Source organism: Macaca nemestrina, chromosome 17 (assembly GCF_043159975.1).
Source record: "Macaca nemestrina isolate mMacNem1 chromosome 17, mMacNem.hap1, whole genome shotgun sequence".
Taxonomy (NCBI): domain Eukaryota; kingdom Metazoa; phylum Chordata; class Mammalia; order Primates; family Cercopithecidae; genus Macaca; species Macaca nemestrina.
In genome coordinates this window covers 16,216,484-16,235,602 of record NC_092141.1, presented here as the reverse complement: position 1 = coordinate 16,235,602, position 19,119 = coordinate 16,216,484, and the positions used below count along the sequence as shown (strand labels likewise).

At 40.1% G+C, this 19,119-nt stretch overlaps 1 protein-coding gene across 3 annotated transcripts in view; it reads right to left on the bottom strand.

Moving 5' to 3' along the window:
• Positions 1–14,260: 14,260 nt before the first annotated feature.
• LOC105473499 (zinc finger protein 624) overlaps positions 14,261–19,119 on the bottom strand; it is a 201,003-nt gene continuing 196,144 nt past the window's right edge. For all 3 annotated transcript variants that reach the window (XM_071082386.1, XM_071082385.1, XM_071082387.1), the window contains one exon: positions 14,261–17,993. In XM_071082386.1, the coding sequence (XP_070938487.1) occupies positions 15,772–17,993 (2,222 nt within the window). In that variant the 3' untranslated portion in view covers positions 14,261–15,771. The remainder of the gene's footprint in view (positions 17,994–19,119) is intronic.

Below are 19,119 nucleotides of genomic sequence, written 5' to 3'. Positions count from 1 at the left end.
ATACAAAAAATTAGCCGGGCGCGGTGGCGGGCGCCTGTAGTCCTAGCTACTCAGGAGGCTGAGGCAGGAGAATGGCGGGAACCCAGGAGGCGGAGCTTGCAGTGAGCCAAGATCGCGCCACTGCACTCCAGCCTGGGCAACAGCGTGAGACTCCGTCTCAAAAAAAAAAAAAAAAGAAAAAAAGAAACAAAAGCCTTTTGTTTATAAATTACCCAGCTTCAGGTATTCTGTTACAAGCAACAGAAAACAGACTAAAACAGCCGAACTACTAAGCACCCAGAATGCTCTGACATCATGGGCCAGCAAGTGTGGCCAGGGGAACCCAGGCACATATTTGGACAGAGCCCAAAGGGACAGAGGATAAAAGATAAAAGGGGCAGGACTCTGAGATGGAGACAGTCCTGGGGCTGGGCTGACTGACCTCGCTTCATCAAGAGGGCAGGTTCTTGTTGCCTGGAAAGTGATTTTAGGGCAACACAGGATTTTCACTCTTTGCCTGCAGGTCACTGCAAGATGAGCGCATAAATAAAGGCTGAAGATCACAACCGGTGCTGAGTTTCTGAATATCAAGCATGTAGACCTCAGGAACCATCGGGTCACCGTCTCAATAGGTTCTTTTAGCATCCAGGGATGTCTTAAAGCCCCTTGGTGCAAGGCAAATGCATTTATTGATTCCTAAAATGTGCAGATTAGTACTTTTCAAGAAAGGAACATTTTGAGGAAGAGCCCCTTTTATGGGGTTCTCTGTGCTGTCATGCTGTGCAGTAACTCATCTGCCTGGGGTGAGGGTGGTGGTAGAGCGGAGGAAGCCACTACTGTTATCAGGGACTCGACTCGGGGTCCACTTGATCCTAATCGTGTTGGGGAGAGCCTTGACCTCTGACCTCCTAGGAGGGGTCAGAGGATTCTGGTGAACTAATTCTGTGTAAAACCCTCACAGGCCTGCCCCCGCCCTTTCCCAAAGTGCCTGACTGTGGGAAGGACTCTTCCTGCATCCAAGGAGTGCTGTCCCCTCCTGAAAGGGAGTCTCCACTATCCGTGCTTCAGGCTTTCGCCTTCTACAGTAGAATTTGTGCCCTGGGCTGCACCTCTCCTCTCAGTTGGCCTTTCCGCTTGTGTGGACTCACAAAGAGCGCAGGAAGAAGGACGAGGCCCACCGGGTGTGTTGCAGGGGGGCGGCCTTGCTCTGCGCTCCACCCAGCACTATGTTCACCACCAGGCGCCTGGGGGTTTCGGTTTCTTCTGGCTCACATGGGTCATGCAAGGACCGCAGGCTGCTGTTCATTGGATTTGGCAGGAATGTTATCACCCTGGGCTTTGGGGAAACCTCTCTGCCAGCCCCCTATGGTTGTGCTTTGGCTTCCTGATTTTGCCAGGCGTGTTCCACGCCCACGGCTTTACCATCTGTGCCACCATCTTGGCACAACTCTGCAATGACTACCGCCATGAGATGCTGAATCACCTCTTTGTAAGGCATTTCCTGAGGGCGCAGCTGGGGAAGGGCGGGCAATGTGAGCCCACGGGCGTCCTCAAGTCCTCTCACCCTGGGTTCTGCCCCCAACCCCGGGTTCTGGGTGCTTCTCATCAGAAGTTGGTCTTCTGCTGCCCTTGCTATGAGGCCAGTCAAGGGAGGAGTCTCGGTTCTCCAATCACAGGTGCCTTCTCTTGAACCCCAGTTTCTGAGAGCCTGGACCCATCTTTGGCGAGTCCCAGGGCAATTAGAGCAGTTCGGACCTTTCCAAAGGAGCACCCAGCAGTGCCTGATCCTTGCTGAGCATGGTGGGGAAGGGAGAAGTGTGGTAGTGATCTGAGGACCAGAGTTGCTCTGGGGACTCGGCAACTGTCCCATCTCCTCTTTGAGCCTCTGGGGTATGGCGGCCGATTGAGAGCCTCCCATCTCTCTGGCTGACTGCCTCTGTCTGTCTCCACAGAAGAATCATGCGGACCTTGTTGAAACCATCATCCAGGTGCTCTGGAGGCAGCACCTGCCTGGACCAGAGCAAGCTTAGCCATGAGCCCAGCCTCCATGGCTCCCTGCTTGGGATCCAAGTGCTTCCACACTGCACCCCTGGTGGTCAAGGTCAAGATGAGGGTGTTCCTCGACTTGGGGAGGGCACTGAGAGGGAAGGCCAAGGGAGCGCTGAGACTCAGCAGTGTGCCCTGTTTAGAGGCAACTGGGGGAACGGCGGTGAAGCACAATGATCTGGTACTGGGCTGGACAGAAGTGTGTGCCCAGCGACAAGGCACTTCTCTGAGCTCCAGCTGCTGCCTCTGGAGGGTGTGAGACAGAAGCAAGGTGTGCTGCACTGAGCACACACACATCATGTATGGGGTTGCAGAGAGTTTTTGAAAGTTTTTCCTTGTTTTGTTTTTGTGAACTGGGGGACTCAAAATTTTTACCTATGGTTTTTACTGGCCATTATTTAGGTGCTCTAATGTTCACCAAAATTCTTGTCTCATTTCCTCCATAAAGCCATTTGCCCATAACTGTTAATGCATTCTTTGGTATCCATTTTTGTTTTCATTTTTAATTTTCTTTGAGAATAAGACTGAAAGTACCTCAAGAGAAAAATATAAAGAAATTTTAAGATGACAGCACCTAAGGATGCATGAACAATAGGATATTATGCAATGCAAAGTTTTCAAGCATAAGAATATGACAGTGGACACTAATATACTCTATAACCAGATTCATCTAGACTGATTTATTATCTGTGCACACTTAAGGTCTCTTTTCCTTTTTTTCTGTCTGTACACAAACACACACGTACAAACATATATGTGCACATGATATTTTTTCTCCCAACCGTTTGAGGCTATTTAAATACTTCAGCATGTTTTTACTAACAATGGAGATATCCTACTACACAACCACCTTACAATTATCAGCTACTATATTAGGGTTCTGCAGAGAGACAGAACTCATAGGATAGAGAGATACAGATAATAGGTATAGATATAGATACATGAAAGGGGATTTATTAGGGGAATTGGCTCACGTGATTATAAGGGCTGAGAAATCCCACTACAGGCTGTCTTCAAGCGGAGCCCCTGGGATGCCAGAAGCATGGTTCAGTCAAAGGCTAAAAGCCTCAGAACCAGGGAAGCTGATGGTGTAATTCTCAGCCCAAAGTTAAAAGTTTTGAGAACCCAGGAGGCTATTGGTATAAGTCCTAGTGTCCCAAGGCTAGGGAGCCTGGAGTTCTAATGTCCAGGGGCAGGAGACAGAGTGTCCCAAATCATTTTCTTTCCTTTTTGTTTTATCCAGGCCCCAAGCCATTGGATGTTGCCTTCCTACATTCAGGGCAGTCCCTCCCCACTCAGTCCTGTCACCATTCACTGTAGAGGAGTTTAAAAACCGTGGGAATTCCAGGATATCCTGCGGAATTTCTGGGAGCAAGCTCTTGGGAAATTGGACAGAGCTAGCCAAGGGCAGGGCATTTTCTCACCACTTTTCTCTGTGCTACTCTGGTTTCACTGGTCACATATCCCCAATGGACACAGCGTTCCCAGAGAGTGTGGAAGGAATCAAGAACCCCAACTCTGTGGGCTGGATCCAGCTTCAGCCTGATTTATACTCTAACGTCCTTCCCTCTGACTTGTATCGCTGTGAGCACGGCCACACAGAAAAGCTACCAGGAGGAAGATAGCAGCTTTTTCCTCAGAAAACATAAATCCAGAATCTGCCCAGAAGCTGTTTCTCAGCATCGGACAAGAATAGCGATCCTGCTACACTGATCCTCTGCTCACATTTCCAGATAGACCTGGATTGTCCTGGGACTCCCACAACCCAGGGAAGTGGAGCATCAGGATTTTCTATGGCAATAATATGGCCGTAAGGGACAGAGTAGTACACTGCTCCTGTGAAAAGATTAGGAGAAACTGCTGGTGCAGATGGGATGACAGAGTTGGAAAGTTTTGAATCCTGCTTACCTCAATTATCATGAGGTAAAAGCTCATTTTCTTCTTCTAGGGATTTTATATGGAAAGAATAAGCCTCCTCTGATTTCTATGGGATGCAAAAATTCTCAAATATAGAGAAGGCAATGTCAAAATCGCAAGGATGTGATTGCCCAAGGCAGGCAACAGATGCGGGAGCAGGAGGCACTCCCACATGCAGCTGGTGAGTGTGCAAAGGTTTTGGAAGGCTTTGGGCATGTGAATGAAAAAGCCTTATCAATATGTGTTACTTTGCCTAAGAAATTCCATTTTTTATGATCCCATGGAAACAATTAGGTTGTCTGCAAAGACTTTCCTGCAGGGTTATCAAAATTGTATTTATAATAGTGAAAAATTAGAAGCAATTTTAGCTCTTGGTTCCATAAATAAAGTCTAGATTTTTGAGGTATGACAGGTGGGGAAGAACACTCAGGTTGGGTTCCCCAGAAAGTTGTGAGATGGGATTTGTATGGAGGCTTTCATATCACAACCTGCAGAAGAGAAGGAGGTGGGATTGGGTAGAGGGAGAAGTTAGGCTGCTATGCAGTCTCAGTAAGGGCACTAGTTGACCCCAGGAAGAGCTACAGAACTGAGACAGCCCTTCAAAATTACCTCAACTTTGAGTGGAAGGCCAGAACTTTGCCCCATGTCAACTAGTCATTGGCTGTGGCTGTCCCAGGAACCAGATGTGTTCCAGGGCGAGGGGATGCTCTTCGGCTGAGGGCTGTCTGCCAGCCGCACTCCCAGCCGCTGGAGAACAAATTCCTCTGTTCTGAAAGGGGGTCCTGGGTGGCACCAGCTGACAGCCGCTGCAGGCCACACCTTCCACCACTTGGATTCACTTCTTCATATAAGTTTTGGGAGAAACAATTCTAGGATTCTGGTGGGTCTCTTTTTCCAGGGAGAAACTTTAAGAGGCCGAGGGATGGACTACAGCCTCCCGGCCCCCTGCAGTTGACATTGATTGCCGCTCTCCTCTGCTATCCATTCCAGGTGCCCCTCAACCTCCGCTGGCACCTCTGCTGGTCTTGGTGGCTTCCCGGTGGCATGATCCAGACATTCATCCCTGAGCCCCTGGTCACCATGTGCCTCTCAGGCCATGGCTGCTGCACTTATCTATTTATCAAATGTTACTATCAAAATGGGGCAAGGTAGTCCAAGGAGCTTTCCAGTATTAAAGTGCATTACCTGGGTGCCAAACATATTTCTCTCTCCCCCCACTGTGTGTTAATCACCCTACTTCCTTCTAATAATCAGGATCAAATACCCTCGTTGGGATGGTGACTCCTCTGCTTGCTGGCTGGTTCCTTGGCAGCAGCTGTAGTTTACAGCTCAAAAGAACTCTTGATGTGTTTCCCAAGGGAATTGTTTCACCCTCTAAACCTACAGAATGGAGGTTTGTGGGATAGGGAAGTACACAACCCTCAGCTGGGCGGCCGGGAGTGATGGTGGGCAAGGACTCTCCTGTTTACATTCCTTGGTTCCCAGGCCGCGGATGCTGCTTATCAGGAACACAACCATGTAAAGGCACGATGTCCTTCGACTTACAATGCAATTACATTCCAATAAACCCGCCTTAAGTCGAAAATAAGTCAAAAATACATTTAGTACCCCAATAAACCATCGTAAGGCTGCAAAATTGTGAGTCAAACCATCATTAGTTGGGGACCATCTGTAGTTGATCAGCGTGATCTACTGGTATTTTAGCTGTCTGCTAAAATAAGACTTAGCTCTATTTAGAGGAAGATAAGTCAGGAATATCTATAATTTTTTCAACTATAATGTTTGTCATCAAATGAAATATTAGAAGTCATGCAGGGGAAAAGAAATAATCAACTGGCCAGATAGCAACATACCCAAAAACAATTCATTTATGGCAGTTAACACCCAAGGATTTTAAAATAAATATTATTTAAAATAAATACTATATTCAAAAAAGAAAAAAGAAGGAAGAATTTTAGCAAATAAATAGAATCCATATAAAAAGAGTACTACGATTCCAGAAATAAAACATCTGATTAAAATGAATAATTAAAAATATGGTTTTAATAGATTAAAAACAAGATAATAGCAGAAATACAGGTAAGTGGAAAGTACCCAGGTTGATGCACAGATAGATAAAGAAGAACGGGAGATACAGAAAACTGCAAGAGCCATCTGGAACATGAGGAAAAGTCCTAAGCTATCTATAACTGGAAACCTAGAATTAGAGAGAGAAAACGAGGTAAAGCAGTATTTGAAGAAACCCGGGTGAGAATTTCCCCACACTGATGAAAGACATCATGACACAATCGCAAAAAGCTCTACAAACCCTCAGTATGAGTCAAAAGCAAAGAAAACCCCTGCACACCCAGGCACATTGCAGTAAAACCTATGACAGCTAACAGCAAAGAGAAAATCTGACAAGCAGCTACAGAAAAAGAAAACAATGGGACTCACAATTCACAACAGCCTTTTTAGTAGAAACGCTGGAAACTGAAGACAATGGGATGTCATTTTATTTTAGATGCTAAAAAAACCAAAAACAAACAAACAAAAAAAACCAGCCGGGCGCGGTGGCTCACGCCTGTAATCTCAGCACTTTGGGAGGCTGAGGCGGGCGGATCACGAGATCAGGAGATTGAGACGATCCTGGCTAACACGGTGAAACCCCGTCTCTGCTAAAAACACAAAAAATTAGCCGAGTATAGTGGCGGGCGCCTGTAGTCCCAGCTATTGGGGAGGCTGAGGCAGGAGAATGGCGTGAACCTGGGAGGCAGAGCTTGCATTGAGCCGAGATGGCGCCACTGCCCTGCAGCTTAGGCGACAGAGCGAGACTCCGAGACTCCGACTCAAAACAAACAAACAAACAAAAAAAAGAAGAAAAAAACAAAAACGAAAAACAAAACCCCAAATGGCAGCCTAGAACTCTATTTCAAGAGAAATTATCCTCCTAAATGAATGTAATATGTATCTGAAAAGTTGACAGAATCCACTGGAAGACTATGATAAAATGCCAGAAGAGTTAATCAGGTGGAAGGAAAATGACAGCAACTGAAACAAGGAGCTTCAGGAAAGAATTAAGAGCACAAGAATAGCTAAATATGTGAGTAAATACAAGCAGACATTGCTCAAAAACAATAATAGTAATAATATCTTTGGGAGTTTAAAATAAATATAGAAATAAAGATCTATGACAACAATGGAACAAAAGGCAAGGAGTAAATGAAATTAAACTTAGTTTTTTTCATTGCTTTGAAATGGCAAAATATTAATTTCAAGAGTGTTCCAATGAGTCAAAGATACATAGAGAATTTAAAGAGCGATTATTTTCAAGCATTTCAGTCTCAGAACTGCTTTACCCTTTTTTTTTTTTTTTTTTTTTTTTTTTTTTTTTTTTGAAGCAGAGCTTTGCTCTTGTTGCCCAGGCTGGAGTGCAATGCCATGATCTCAGCTCGCTGCAACCTCTGCCTCCTGGGTTCAAGTGATTCTTCTGCCTCAGCCTCCCAAGTAGCTGGGATTACAGGCATGCGCCACCATGCCTGGCTAATTTTGTATTTTTAGTAGAGGTGGGGTTTCTCCATGTTGGTCAGGCTGGTGTCGAACTTCCGACCTTGGGTGATCCGCCCACCTCAGCCTCCCAAAGTGCTGGGATTACAGGCGTGAGCCACCATGCCCGGCCTGCTTTACACTTTTAAAAATTATTGAGGAACCCAAAGAGCTTTTTTATATAGGTTATATCTATTGATACATACTGTACTTGAAATTAAAACGGGAAAAATTAAAAATATTTATTTTAAAAACTGGGCGGGCACAGTGGCTCATGCCTGTAATCCCAGCACGTTGGGAGGCCAAGGCAGGTGAATCACGAGGCCAGGAGATGGAGACTATCCTGGCTAACACAGTGAAACCGCATCTCTACTAAAAATACAAAAAGTTAGCCGGGTGTGGTGGGATGCACCTCCCAGCTACTCGGGAGGCTAAGGCAGGAGAATTCCTTGAACCTGGGAGGCAGAGGTTGCAGTGAACCGAGATCGCACCATTGCACTCCAGCCTGGACGACAAGAGAGAAACTCCGTCTCAAAGAAGAAAAAAATCACTAGGAATGTGGAAAATTTGAAGAAAACTATTAACCAGCTTGATCTAATCAATATTAATAGACTATTAACATCTGATTGCAGAATTTTCAAGTTAAAAATCGTACTTTTGTGTTATTTTCAAGTGAATATGGAGCATTAACCAAAATATACCAGAGGCTGGGTCATAAAATAAGTCTCAACAAACTTCTAAGGATTAAAATAATATAGTGTGAAGCTAGGCATGGCTGCTGATCACCTGTAATCCCAGCACATTGGGAGGCTGAGGCACGTGGATCACTTGAGGTCAGGAGTTCGAGACCAGCCTGACCAACATGGTGAAACCCCATCTCTACTAAAAATACAAAACAATTAGCTGGTCATGGTGGCACACGCCCATAATCCCAGCTATCCAGAGGCTGAGACACAAGAATCACTTGAACCTTGGTAGCAGAGGTTGCCGTGAACTGAGATTGTGCCACTGCACTGCAGCCTGGGCGACAGAGTGAGACTCTGTCTCAAAATAATAATAATAATAATAATAATAATAAGAATAAGAATAAGAATAAGAATACAGTGTGTTCTTTGGTCACATTGGAATTAAACTAGATATCTATAATAGATAAATAGAAAATCCACAAATGCTTTACAACCAATTAACATACTTCTAAATAGTCAAGGGTCAAGGTAAAAATTACAATGAAGATTAGAAAATATTTTTAACTGAATAAAATACGACATAATCCATGGACAGAAAAATTAACTCAAAATTGCATGTAGGACTAAACATAAAATACAAATCCATACAATTTCCAAAAGAAAACAGGAGAAAAAAACTTCAGGATCCTAGGGTAGGTAAAGATTGCTTAAATAGAACCAAAAATGTGTAACAAAAAAAAAGAAATGCCAAATTGATATCCATCCAAATCCAAAACATCTGCTCTTCAAAAGACACCACTAGGAAAATTTAAAAGGAAGCTAAAGACTGAGAGAAGATATTCACAATATGTATATATGATAAAGGACTTGTATCTAAATAAAGAGCACTACAACTTAATAACAAGACCAATAACCTAATTCTTAAAATGAGCAAAATACTTAAACAGATACTTCACAATGGAGAGATATAAAGGCCATTAAGCACATGAAAAATGTTCAACACAATCTTCAGGGAAATGCAAAGCAAAATCACCTTGAATCACTGCTGCACATATTAGAAAAGTTACAAAATAAAAAAAAACCTGGTCGGGCTTGGTGGCTCACGCCTGTAATCCCAGCACTTTTTGGGAAGTCAAGGCGGGCGGATCATGAGGTCAGGAGATCAAGACCATCCTGGCTAACATGGTGAAACCCCGTCTCTACTAAAAATACAAAAAATTAGCAGGGTGTGGTGGCACACACCTGTAGTCCCAGCTACTTGGGAGGCTGAGGCAGAAGAATTGCTTGAGCCCAGGAGGCAGAGGATGCAGTGAGCCAAGATTTTGCCACTGCACTCCACTCCAGCCTGGGCGAAAGAGTGAGACTCTGTCTCAAACAACAACAACAACAACAACAACAACAACAAAACCTGACAATTCAGTTGGCAAGGCTGAAAGTACCTGAAACAATCATACATTGTTGGTGGGTTGTAAAATGGTACAAATACTTTGGAAAACAACCAGCAGTTTCTTATAAAGTTTTACATATATTTATCATAGGAACTAGCAACTCCAAACCTAGAAATTGATGCAATATAAATGAAAAAAATATGTCTACACAAAAAGTTGTATATGACTGTTCATAGCAGATTTATTCATCATAACCCCAAACTGGAAACAACTGTCCATCATCGAGTGAGTTAATCAACTGTGGTCATATATTAATATAATGGTATGCTACTCGGCAATAAGAGAATGAAACACTGACACACACCAAATTAATGGATCTCAAAACTTTATGCTGAGAGAAAGAAGGCAGACACAGGAGAGTATGCTGTATCATTCCATTTATATGAAAGTCTAGAAAAGATAATTCTAATCTATACTGACAAAAAGTAGATTTATGGTTTCTTGGAGTCAGAGGTGGGAAGTATTGTCTGGGAAAGAATACAGGAAATTTTGGGGTTGATGAAAATGTTGTTTGATTGTGGTGGTGGCTATACAGGTGTATAAGTTTGCCAAAATTTATCAAAATGTAAAGTTAAACTGGGTACAAATTATTTTATATAATTTATGTCTCAATAAAGGTGATAAAATCTATTTGATACAGCTAAATAGGTACTTTAAAGAAATGTATAGTGTTAAACACAAATATTAGCAAAAAAGAATTGAACATTGCTTATCTAAGATTTCATTCCAAGAAGCTAGAAAAAAACCCCAGTAAATCACACACAAATAAAATACATAGAAGAAAATAAAGGAGCATAAATTAGTAAAAAAGAAATTAGCTCTATAAAAGTAGGTGGTTTTTTTTTTTTTAAATTAAATGTTAAGTCCTAGAAAACCCAATCAAGAAAACAAAAAGAGAGTACATAAATTACCAACACCAGGACTGAAGAAGGGAACATCACTTTAGATCCTAAAGATATTAAAAACAGAACAGATAATATAAACCATTTAAAGCTAGTAATTAGATATTTTGGTGAAATTATATGGACATAATTTTTAAAAGAATTTACCAAAATGTACACGAGATAAAAAATCTGATTAATCCTATGTCTATCAAATCATTGAATACATAGTTAAAATTTTTCCAACAAAAATTTTCCCAGGTGTTACTCTGGTAATTTTTACACACAAAATTATAGCAAATAACACCAAAACCAATAATACCAATCTTACACATCTTACCCACACTCTTCCAGAGGACCAAAAACAAACAAACAAAAAACCAAAAACAAAATAAAGGGAATCCTCAACTCATGTTATGAGTCCATAATTCTGATGCAAAGTCAAACAAGGTTATTACAAGAAAGAAAACACAGAAAATATGGACATAGACACAAAATCCTATACAAAATTTTGACAAATTTAATTCAATAACATATTAAAAATATTACCCACAATGACCAAATGAAATCTATTCCAGGAATGCAAATTGCTTTAATATCTAAAAATCAATTTGTATAGATGAATCTTGAGGACATTATGCTAAGGGAAATAAGCCAGTTACCAAAGGACAAATACTGTATGATTCTACTTATACGAGGTATCTAGAGCAGTCAAATTCATAGAGACAGAAAGTAGGATGGTGGTTTCCACGGTTTAGGGGGTGAAGTGGGGAATGGAGAGTCATTGTTTAATGGGTATTCAGTTTCAGCTTTCTAAGATGAAACAGATTCTGGAGATGGATAGTTGCACAATATGACTTAATAGCACTGAACTGTACACATAATAATGGCTAGGATTATAAATTTTATGTGTATTTTATGACAATTTTTAAATGTTTAAAATCAAACCACATCATTTAAACACATTAACAGAATGAAAAACTATAAGCATCTCAATAGTGGCAAAAAATGTATTTGATGAAATTCTACACCCATCCTGATAACAAACCTCAGAAAAGTAATTTGAGAGATAGAGACTATCTAAAATTTACACTTCAAGTCATACCAAATGGTAAAATGTTTTGTTTTCCTTTAGATTCTGGGAAAAAGGCAAGGATGTCTACAAATCCTATTTCTGGAGGTCCTAGCCAGTGCAATAAAGCAAGAAAAAAGTGGTATAAAGATTATAAAGAATGATGTAAAACTGACTTTACCACAGATGACATACTGTGTACACAGAATGTCAAAAAGAATGAACGATTATAAATAAGTGAATTTAGCAAGGTCATTGGATATAAGATCAACTTTAAAAATCTATTCCATATATATATATATGATATACCGTATACCTAGACTGTGACAACAATCAGAAAATGAAATTAAAATAATAGCGTTTATAGCATCAACATCAAATACATAGTACTAATCTAACAAAACTTCTACAATTGAAAAAATACAGTAACTTCTATAATTGAAAAAATTGCAAAACATTGCAAAAATATAAAAATTGGTGCAATTTTGAGGTCAGTTCCGGAGGCGGGTGGATCACTTGAAGTCAGGAGTTCAAGATCAGCCTAGCCAACATGGGGAAATCCCATCTCTACTAAAAAAAATACAAAAAATTAGCCAGGCGTGGTGGCAGGCACCTGTAATCCCAGCTACTCAGGAGTCTGAGGTTGCAGTGAGCCGGGATTGTGCCACTGCACTCCAGCCTGGGTGACAAAAGCAAGGCTCCAACTCAAAAAAACAAAAACAAAAACAAAACACAAAACCCCCAAATGTTTAAAGTATCTATATAAATGAAATGTTTTGGAATACTCATAAATGTCTCAGTATTAATGTTCATACATTCATTTTTCCAGAATTAATCTATGTATCTGATGTAATGCCAACAAAATTCTAGCTTTTTGGTATGGGGTAATTGAAAAAAAAAATCATTCAACAATGTATATGAAAATGCCAAGGACCTAAAATAGTGACAATTTTGAACAAGAACAAAATTAGAAAACATACACAGTTGACCCATGAGCACAGGTTTTAACTGTGTGGGACCACTTATACATGGGTTTACTTCTACCTCTGCCACCTGAGACAGCAAGACCAACCCCTCCTCTTCTTCCTGCACCTCACCCTGCTCAACGTGAAGACGATGAGGATAAAGATCTTCATGATGATCCACTTCTACCTAATGAATAGTAAATATTATTTTCTCTTCCTTATGATTTTCTTAATCATATTTTTTCTCTAGCTTATGTAAGAATACAGTACATAATACATATACAAAATATGTTAATTGACTGTTTATGTTATTGGTAAGGCTCCTAGTAAAATGTAGGTTATTAGTAGTTAAGTTTTTGAGGTCAAAAGTTGTACAATGATACTTGATTGTGTGAGGGCTCAGTTCCCCTAATCCCCGAATTGAGATATTTGTAATACAGACATCTAAAAAACACCCGTCTCCAGAATATATAAAGACTCCTACAAATGAGCAAGTATCAGTTCCCACTAAAAAATGGCAAAAGTCTTGAGGTACTTCTCAAAGAAGATATTTAAAAAGCCAACACGTATCGAAAGGGGGGCTCAACAGCATTATCCACTGAGGAAATGCAAATTAAAGCCATAATGGAATAGCGGCATGCACAAGAGCCAGGCCCTGGGAGCTCACAGTGCCACTGAAACTGCTCTCGTCAGGTTGGTGTGGGTTATCTCCAGCCCCTTACCCAATGGATGCTTTTCAGTTCTTTTGTCATTTGAATCTGCTGACCATGTTCCTCTTCTTGAAGCGCTTCCCTCTAAGGCAGGAATGGGAGGAAGGGTTTAGATGTAGTGAGGATTTGGAGGCAGAATGGAGGGACCAACAGAGTTGCATTATGCCATGTCAACTCTGTGACAGCAGAGCTTCTTAAAGGTCTCTCAAACTTTTCACTCAGAAAGTAGCACATTAACTATCCTCAATGAGGACAGGTCTCTTAGTAACAGTTAATAGGTTTCACTATTAAACCTCAATCAAAAATGGTCATTTTAACCAGAATGTCAAACTGTTCATTCATGATGGAAGATAATTCACATCATTCATCCTTTACCTCCTTCCCAATGTTAAATACATATTTACCCTGGCATCGTGAAATAGGTATTTGATTTTCTTAGCCTCCCTGAAGTGTAACTCATCATGCCTTGCTCTTTTTGGATGTCAGGTCTTTGGTCTGTTAAGGGCTTTCTGGTATTAGGGACACAGCTTCTGGGTTCCCATTGTTACCCTAGGCCCCTCCTAGCAGAAGTATTTCATAGTGTTCCCAGAACTTCCAAGCCCTCATTTATAGACTTGGGAGTTATTGGCTATTTTCTCTCCCTACACTTCATCATGAAAAGTTCAGAGGCTTTACATAGCCTCTTCCATAAAGACACCTGCTGTTGCCATTATGACCTTTTCTTTGGTGGCATGTTGAAAGTGGAACTTCTTTCTGAGGCTTGTGGTCTTCTGGTCTACAGCCTGGGCAGAAGTTCCAGATATTCTTGGACATATTTTTCATCTATCTGGAATTTCTATTACCTCCTACAAAGGAAACTCAGTGGGTGGTAGGAATAAGGTGCTAAGTAACTTTTTTTGGAATTTAGGTAACATCAGAACCAACTTCCATGCTCTCAGATGCATGAGCACCTCTCCCCTTCATTGTACATCCGGCACTGAGGGTAGGTCCTGGCACATTGAAGGTGTCCAATAAATAAAATGCACAACAAAAAGATTTTTCCTTTTTATGTAAATATTACAGGTTCATTGCAAAGAAAAAAATTAACTTAAGAACACAGAAAAGAAAGTAAAAAACAAAAAAATCTGATACTCCACTAAAACAGAAATAACCATCATAAATTTTTTGGAGACCATCCTTTCATTCATCTCTCTCAAAAGTTCACATAAATACATAATATTACATATATAGTTTCATACCATACATGCAGCATTTACATTTTTCTGTTTTTATAGTCTCCCCTCCCCTTATTGCTAATTCTCCTTTTCTCACTCCCCTAAAGGTAATCAATATTAACAGCCTGGTGTATATTCTTCCATACCTGTCTCCATGTGCATCTAACCACACACACATAAATACAAAATAAATGGGTGTGATTATTTTAACAAAAATGATATATTGTATATATACATTTCTGTTTTAAAGCAATTATTTATCAGTGAAATCAGCTAGTATACATATAGTTCATTTTTAAAATTACTCTCACACTGTTCCATAATAAGGATATGTCAGAATTTATCTAACCATTTTTCTATTAATAGGCATTCATTTGTTTGCAGTTGGGGCTTTGCCCCCCTCTACAAACAATACTTCAACAAACATGTTTATTTATATTCTTATGCATTGATGCTGCTTTTACTTCTATGGGACAGATCCCAAAAGTGAGACTGCTGGGTCTAAGAGTATATATGTTTTAAACTTTTCAATATATATTATTGGACTGCTGGTGGAAGTATGTTATATAACCTTTAGGTAATAGTACATGGTTTCCCAAACCCCAATGGCAAAAGATCTCTTAATTTCTGCCAAATCCATGAAGGGAAACTTTCATCTCACTGAGCATTTCAATTTGCATTTCCCTGAGTAATTTTGAGGTTCAAAATCTTTTCATAGGATAATGATCACCTACAGTTGCTCTCCTATGAAGAACCATCCAGTCCAGAGGAATTAAAGACTTAAGTGTAAAAAATAAAATCATAAAAATCTTAAAAATAAATTTAGGATACTATGTATAACCTGGGATTAAGGAGATCTCTTTTAAGTAAAATGAGTAAATAAAAAATCTAAAAAGGAAATGATATATTTTCCTATAAAAATGTTGTGCCATTACTATAAAGTATAAAGACAAATGCTAGATTAAGAAAAACATCTGCTACATAATGACAAAGCATTAATATCTAAAATATATAAAAAGCACCTCCAGGTTTATAAGACAGATAAATGAATAGAAAAATAGGCGAATACATATATAGGCAATTAACTAATGATAATTTGTTAAATGAGTAAAGTATGAAATCTGGATGAAGGCTTTCATTTGTTCATTATTTTCCTCTAGTGAGAGTTTCCTTATAACTTCTAAGATTTAATGTTATTAAATGATTTCCCACATAATTGTTTATAGTTTCTCTATGAATTCCTAATGAAGATTTTCCTATATTCATAAAATACAGTTTATAAGATTCATCTTGTGGAGTTGACATCTAGGTGAATGACTTATTGTTCTTTATATTAATTTACTTTCTCTCCGATGTATTCTTTGATGTACAGTAAGGCTTGAACTACTCCTGAAGGCTTTTCCACATTCAATACATTTATAGGGTTTTTCTCCAGTATGCATCCTCAAGTGTACAGTAAAGTCTGAGTTAGTTCTGAAGGCTTTTCCACATTCTTCACATTTATAGGGCCTCTCCCCAGTATGAATTCTCTGATGTAGGGTTAGCTGTGATAGAGTAATACAACCCTTTCCACATTCCTTACAGGTGTAGGGTTTTTCTCCAGTGTGTGTTCTCCAATGCACTGTAAGGTAAGAACCCCTCCTGAAGGCTTTTCCACAGACATCACACTTATAGGGCTTCTCTCCACTATGGATTTTCTGATGTTCTGTGACATGTACCATCTGGCTAAATGCTTTCCCACAGTCATTACATTTAAATGGTTTCTCTCCAGTATGTGTTCTTTGATGTGTATTAAAGCCTGAGTTACTTGTGAAAACCTTTCCACATTCATTACATTTATAGGGCTTCTCTCCAGTATGCCTTCGTTGGTGCACAGTAAGCTGTGATGTATTAGTGAAGGCTTTCTCACATTCATTACATTTATATGGTTTTTCCCCAGTATGGGTCCTCTGATGTACAATAAGGTATGATTTAGTCCTAAAGGACTTTCCACAGTCATAACATTTATAGGGTTTCACTCCAGTATGAATTTTCTGATGCTCCTTGAGATTTACCATTTTGGTAAAGGCCCTCTCGCAGTCAGTACATTTATATGGTTTCTCTCCAGTGTGAATTCTCTGATGTACAGTTAAGTGTGATTTTATTCTGAAAGACTCCCCACATTCATTGCACAGGTAAGGTTTCTCTTCAGTATGAATACGCTGATGTATAATTAGAGAAGAAGAACGCATGAAGGCCTTTCCACATTCATTACATTTATAAGGTTTCTCTCCTGTATGCATTCTGTGGTGTACAGTAAGGCATGAATAATTAATGAATGCTTTCCCACATTCATTACATTTATAGGGTTTTTCTCCTGTGTGAATTCGCTGATGTTCTGTGAAATTTGCAATGCGGTTGAATGCTTTCCCACATTCATTACATTCATAGGGTTTTTCCCCAGTGTGAGTTCTTATATGTACGATAAGGCTTGAATTACTTCTATAGGCTTTTCCACATTCATTACATCTAAAAGGTTTCTCTCCAGTATGAATCCTCTGATGCACATTAAAAATTGTGGTGTTCTTAAAAGACTTCCCACACTCATTGCACTGATACGGTTTCTCTTCAGTGTGGGTCTTCTGATGTACACTAAGATATGACTTGTTCCTAAAGGCTTTCCCACAATCATCACATTTGTAGGGTTTCTCACCATTGTGAGTTTCCTGATGTCTTGCAAGTTTTGATTTATCACTAAAAGCTTTCCCGCATTCATTACATTTATAGGGTTTCTCTCCAGTTTGAATTCTCTGGTGCTGATTAAGACGGGCACACTGGCTAAAAGATTTCCCACACACATTACACTGATAAGGTTTCTCTTTAGTGTGAATTCTCTGATGTACCATAAGTGATGAGGAAGCAATGAAGGCCTTTCCACATTCATTACATTTATAGGGTTTTTCTCCAGTGTGGATTTTTTTGTGCTGACTGAGATATGAAGGCTGGCTGAATGTTTTCCCACATTCATTACATTCATAAGGTTTTTCTTTAGTATGAGTTCTTTGATGTTGAATGAGCAATGACCTATAACGAAAGGCCTTTCCGCATGTACCACATTTGTAGGGTTTTTCCTTATTATTGGATTTTTTCCCCAAAGTAAGTTCTGAAGTCTGCCTTATGGCTTTGCTGCCTTTCATCTCCTTGCAAATTATCTTCCCCAAACGGGTATCTGTAACCAAATTTAAATTCTCTGTGAAATTTTCCTCTTGTGTTTGGCATCTGCTGTGAAGCTCTTCAGTGGCAACACCTGGTTCTGGAATAAGAATAGATTCAAATCTAAAGCCTCTTTGACTAGTGGGAGTCTTCTTGAGTGGAATTATTCTTTGACTCAAATGATTCTCCTGATTATTTTGTAATCTCAATATCCTATCATTCCATTTCCATAACCCTTCCACTCTGGAATCCCACAGACCATTCTCTGTAAGTTTCTCTAGTACGGCATCCTGTGATAAATCTTCAGAAATATCCTTTGTTTGTGTAGCATTCTTGGTTGCAGGTTTGGGCTCCATGTCTGGAATAAAAAAGAGATAAATCAAGTAATTCCTTTCCTAAGCTGGAGCAATCTCACTAAAGAGAACAATAAAAGTAATAAATACATGGATAATGAATATATGGTTTTAATTGCTTTCACACTGACTTGTTTTCTAGTGAGAAGAAGGTAGGGTTAAGGGAGGCTGGTTTAGCAAAAACTAAAGTAGCAAATTCACTGAACCTTTCCTGTTAAAAAAGTCCATTCAGCTGGGCACAGTGGCTCATGCCTATAATCTCAGCACTTTGGGAGGCCAAGGTGAGAGAATTGCTTGAGCTTAGGAGTTCGAGACCAGTCTGGGCAATATAGCAAAACACTGTCTCTACAAAAAAAATACAAAAATTAGCCAGGCATGATGGTGTGCACCTGTAGTCCCAGTTACTTGTGACGCTGAGGTGGGAGGATTGCTTGATTCCAGGAGGTGGAGGTTGCAGTGAGCCAAGATTGTGTCACTACACTCTACCCTGGGTGACAGAGCAAGACTGACTCAAAAAAAAAAAAAAAACAGTGTTGCAGGAAGTCAGGGACCTCTAATGGAGGGACTGACTGAAGCCCTGGCAGAATGTGAAGATTTCATGGACATTTATCACTTCCCCAACCAATACTTCTGTGATTTCCTATGCCTGTCTTTACTTTAATCTCTTAATCCCACCATCTTCGTAAACTGATGATGAATGTTGCCTCAGGACCTTGTGATGATTGTGTTAACTGCACAAATTGTTTACAGAGCATGTGTGTTTGAACAATATCAAATCTAGGCACCTTAAGAACAGGATAACAGCGATTTTCAAGGAACAGGGGAGAGAACCTTAAAGTCTGGCTGCCTGTAGGCTGGGCAGGACAGAGCCATATTTCTCTTATTACTGAAAACAGGTAAGAGAAGTATCGCTGAATTCTTTCCCCAGTAAGGAATCTTATTACTGAAAACAGGTAAGAGAAGTATCGCTGAATTCTTTCCCCAGTAAGGAATATTAATAATTAACAGCCCTGGGAAAAGAATACATTCCCAGGGAAGGCCTCTGAAATGGCCTCCCTGGGAGTGTCTGCCTTTATGCAGATGTAGATAGGGATGAAACATGCCCTAGTTTCCTGCAGCACCCCTGGCTTG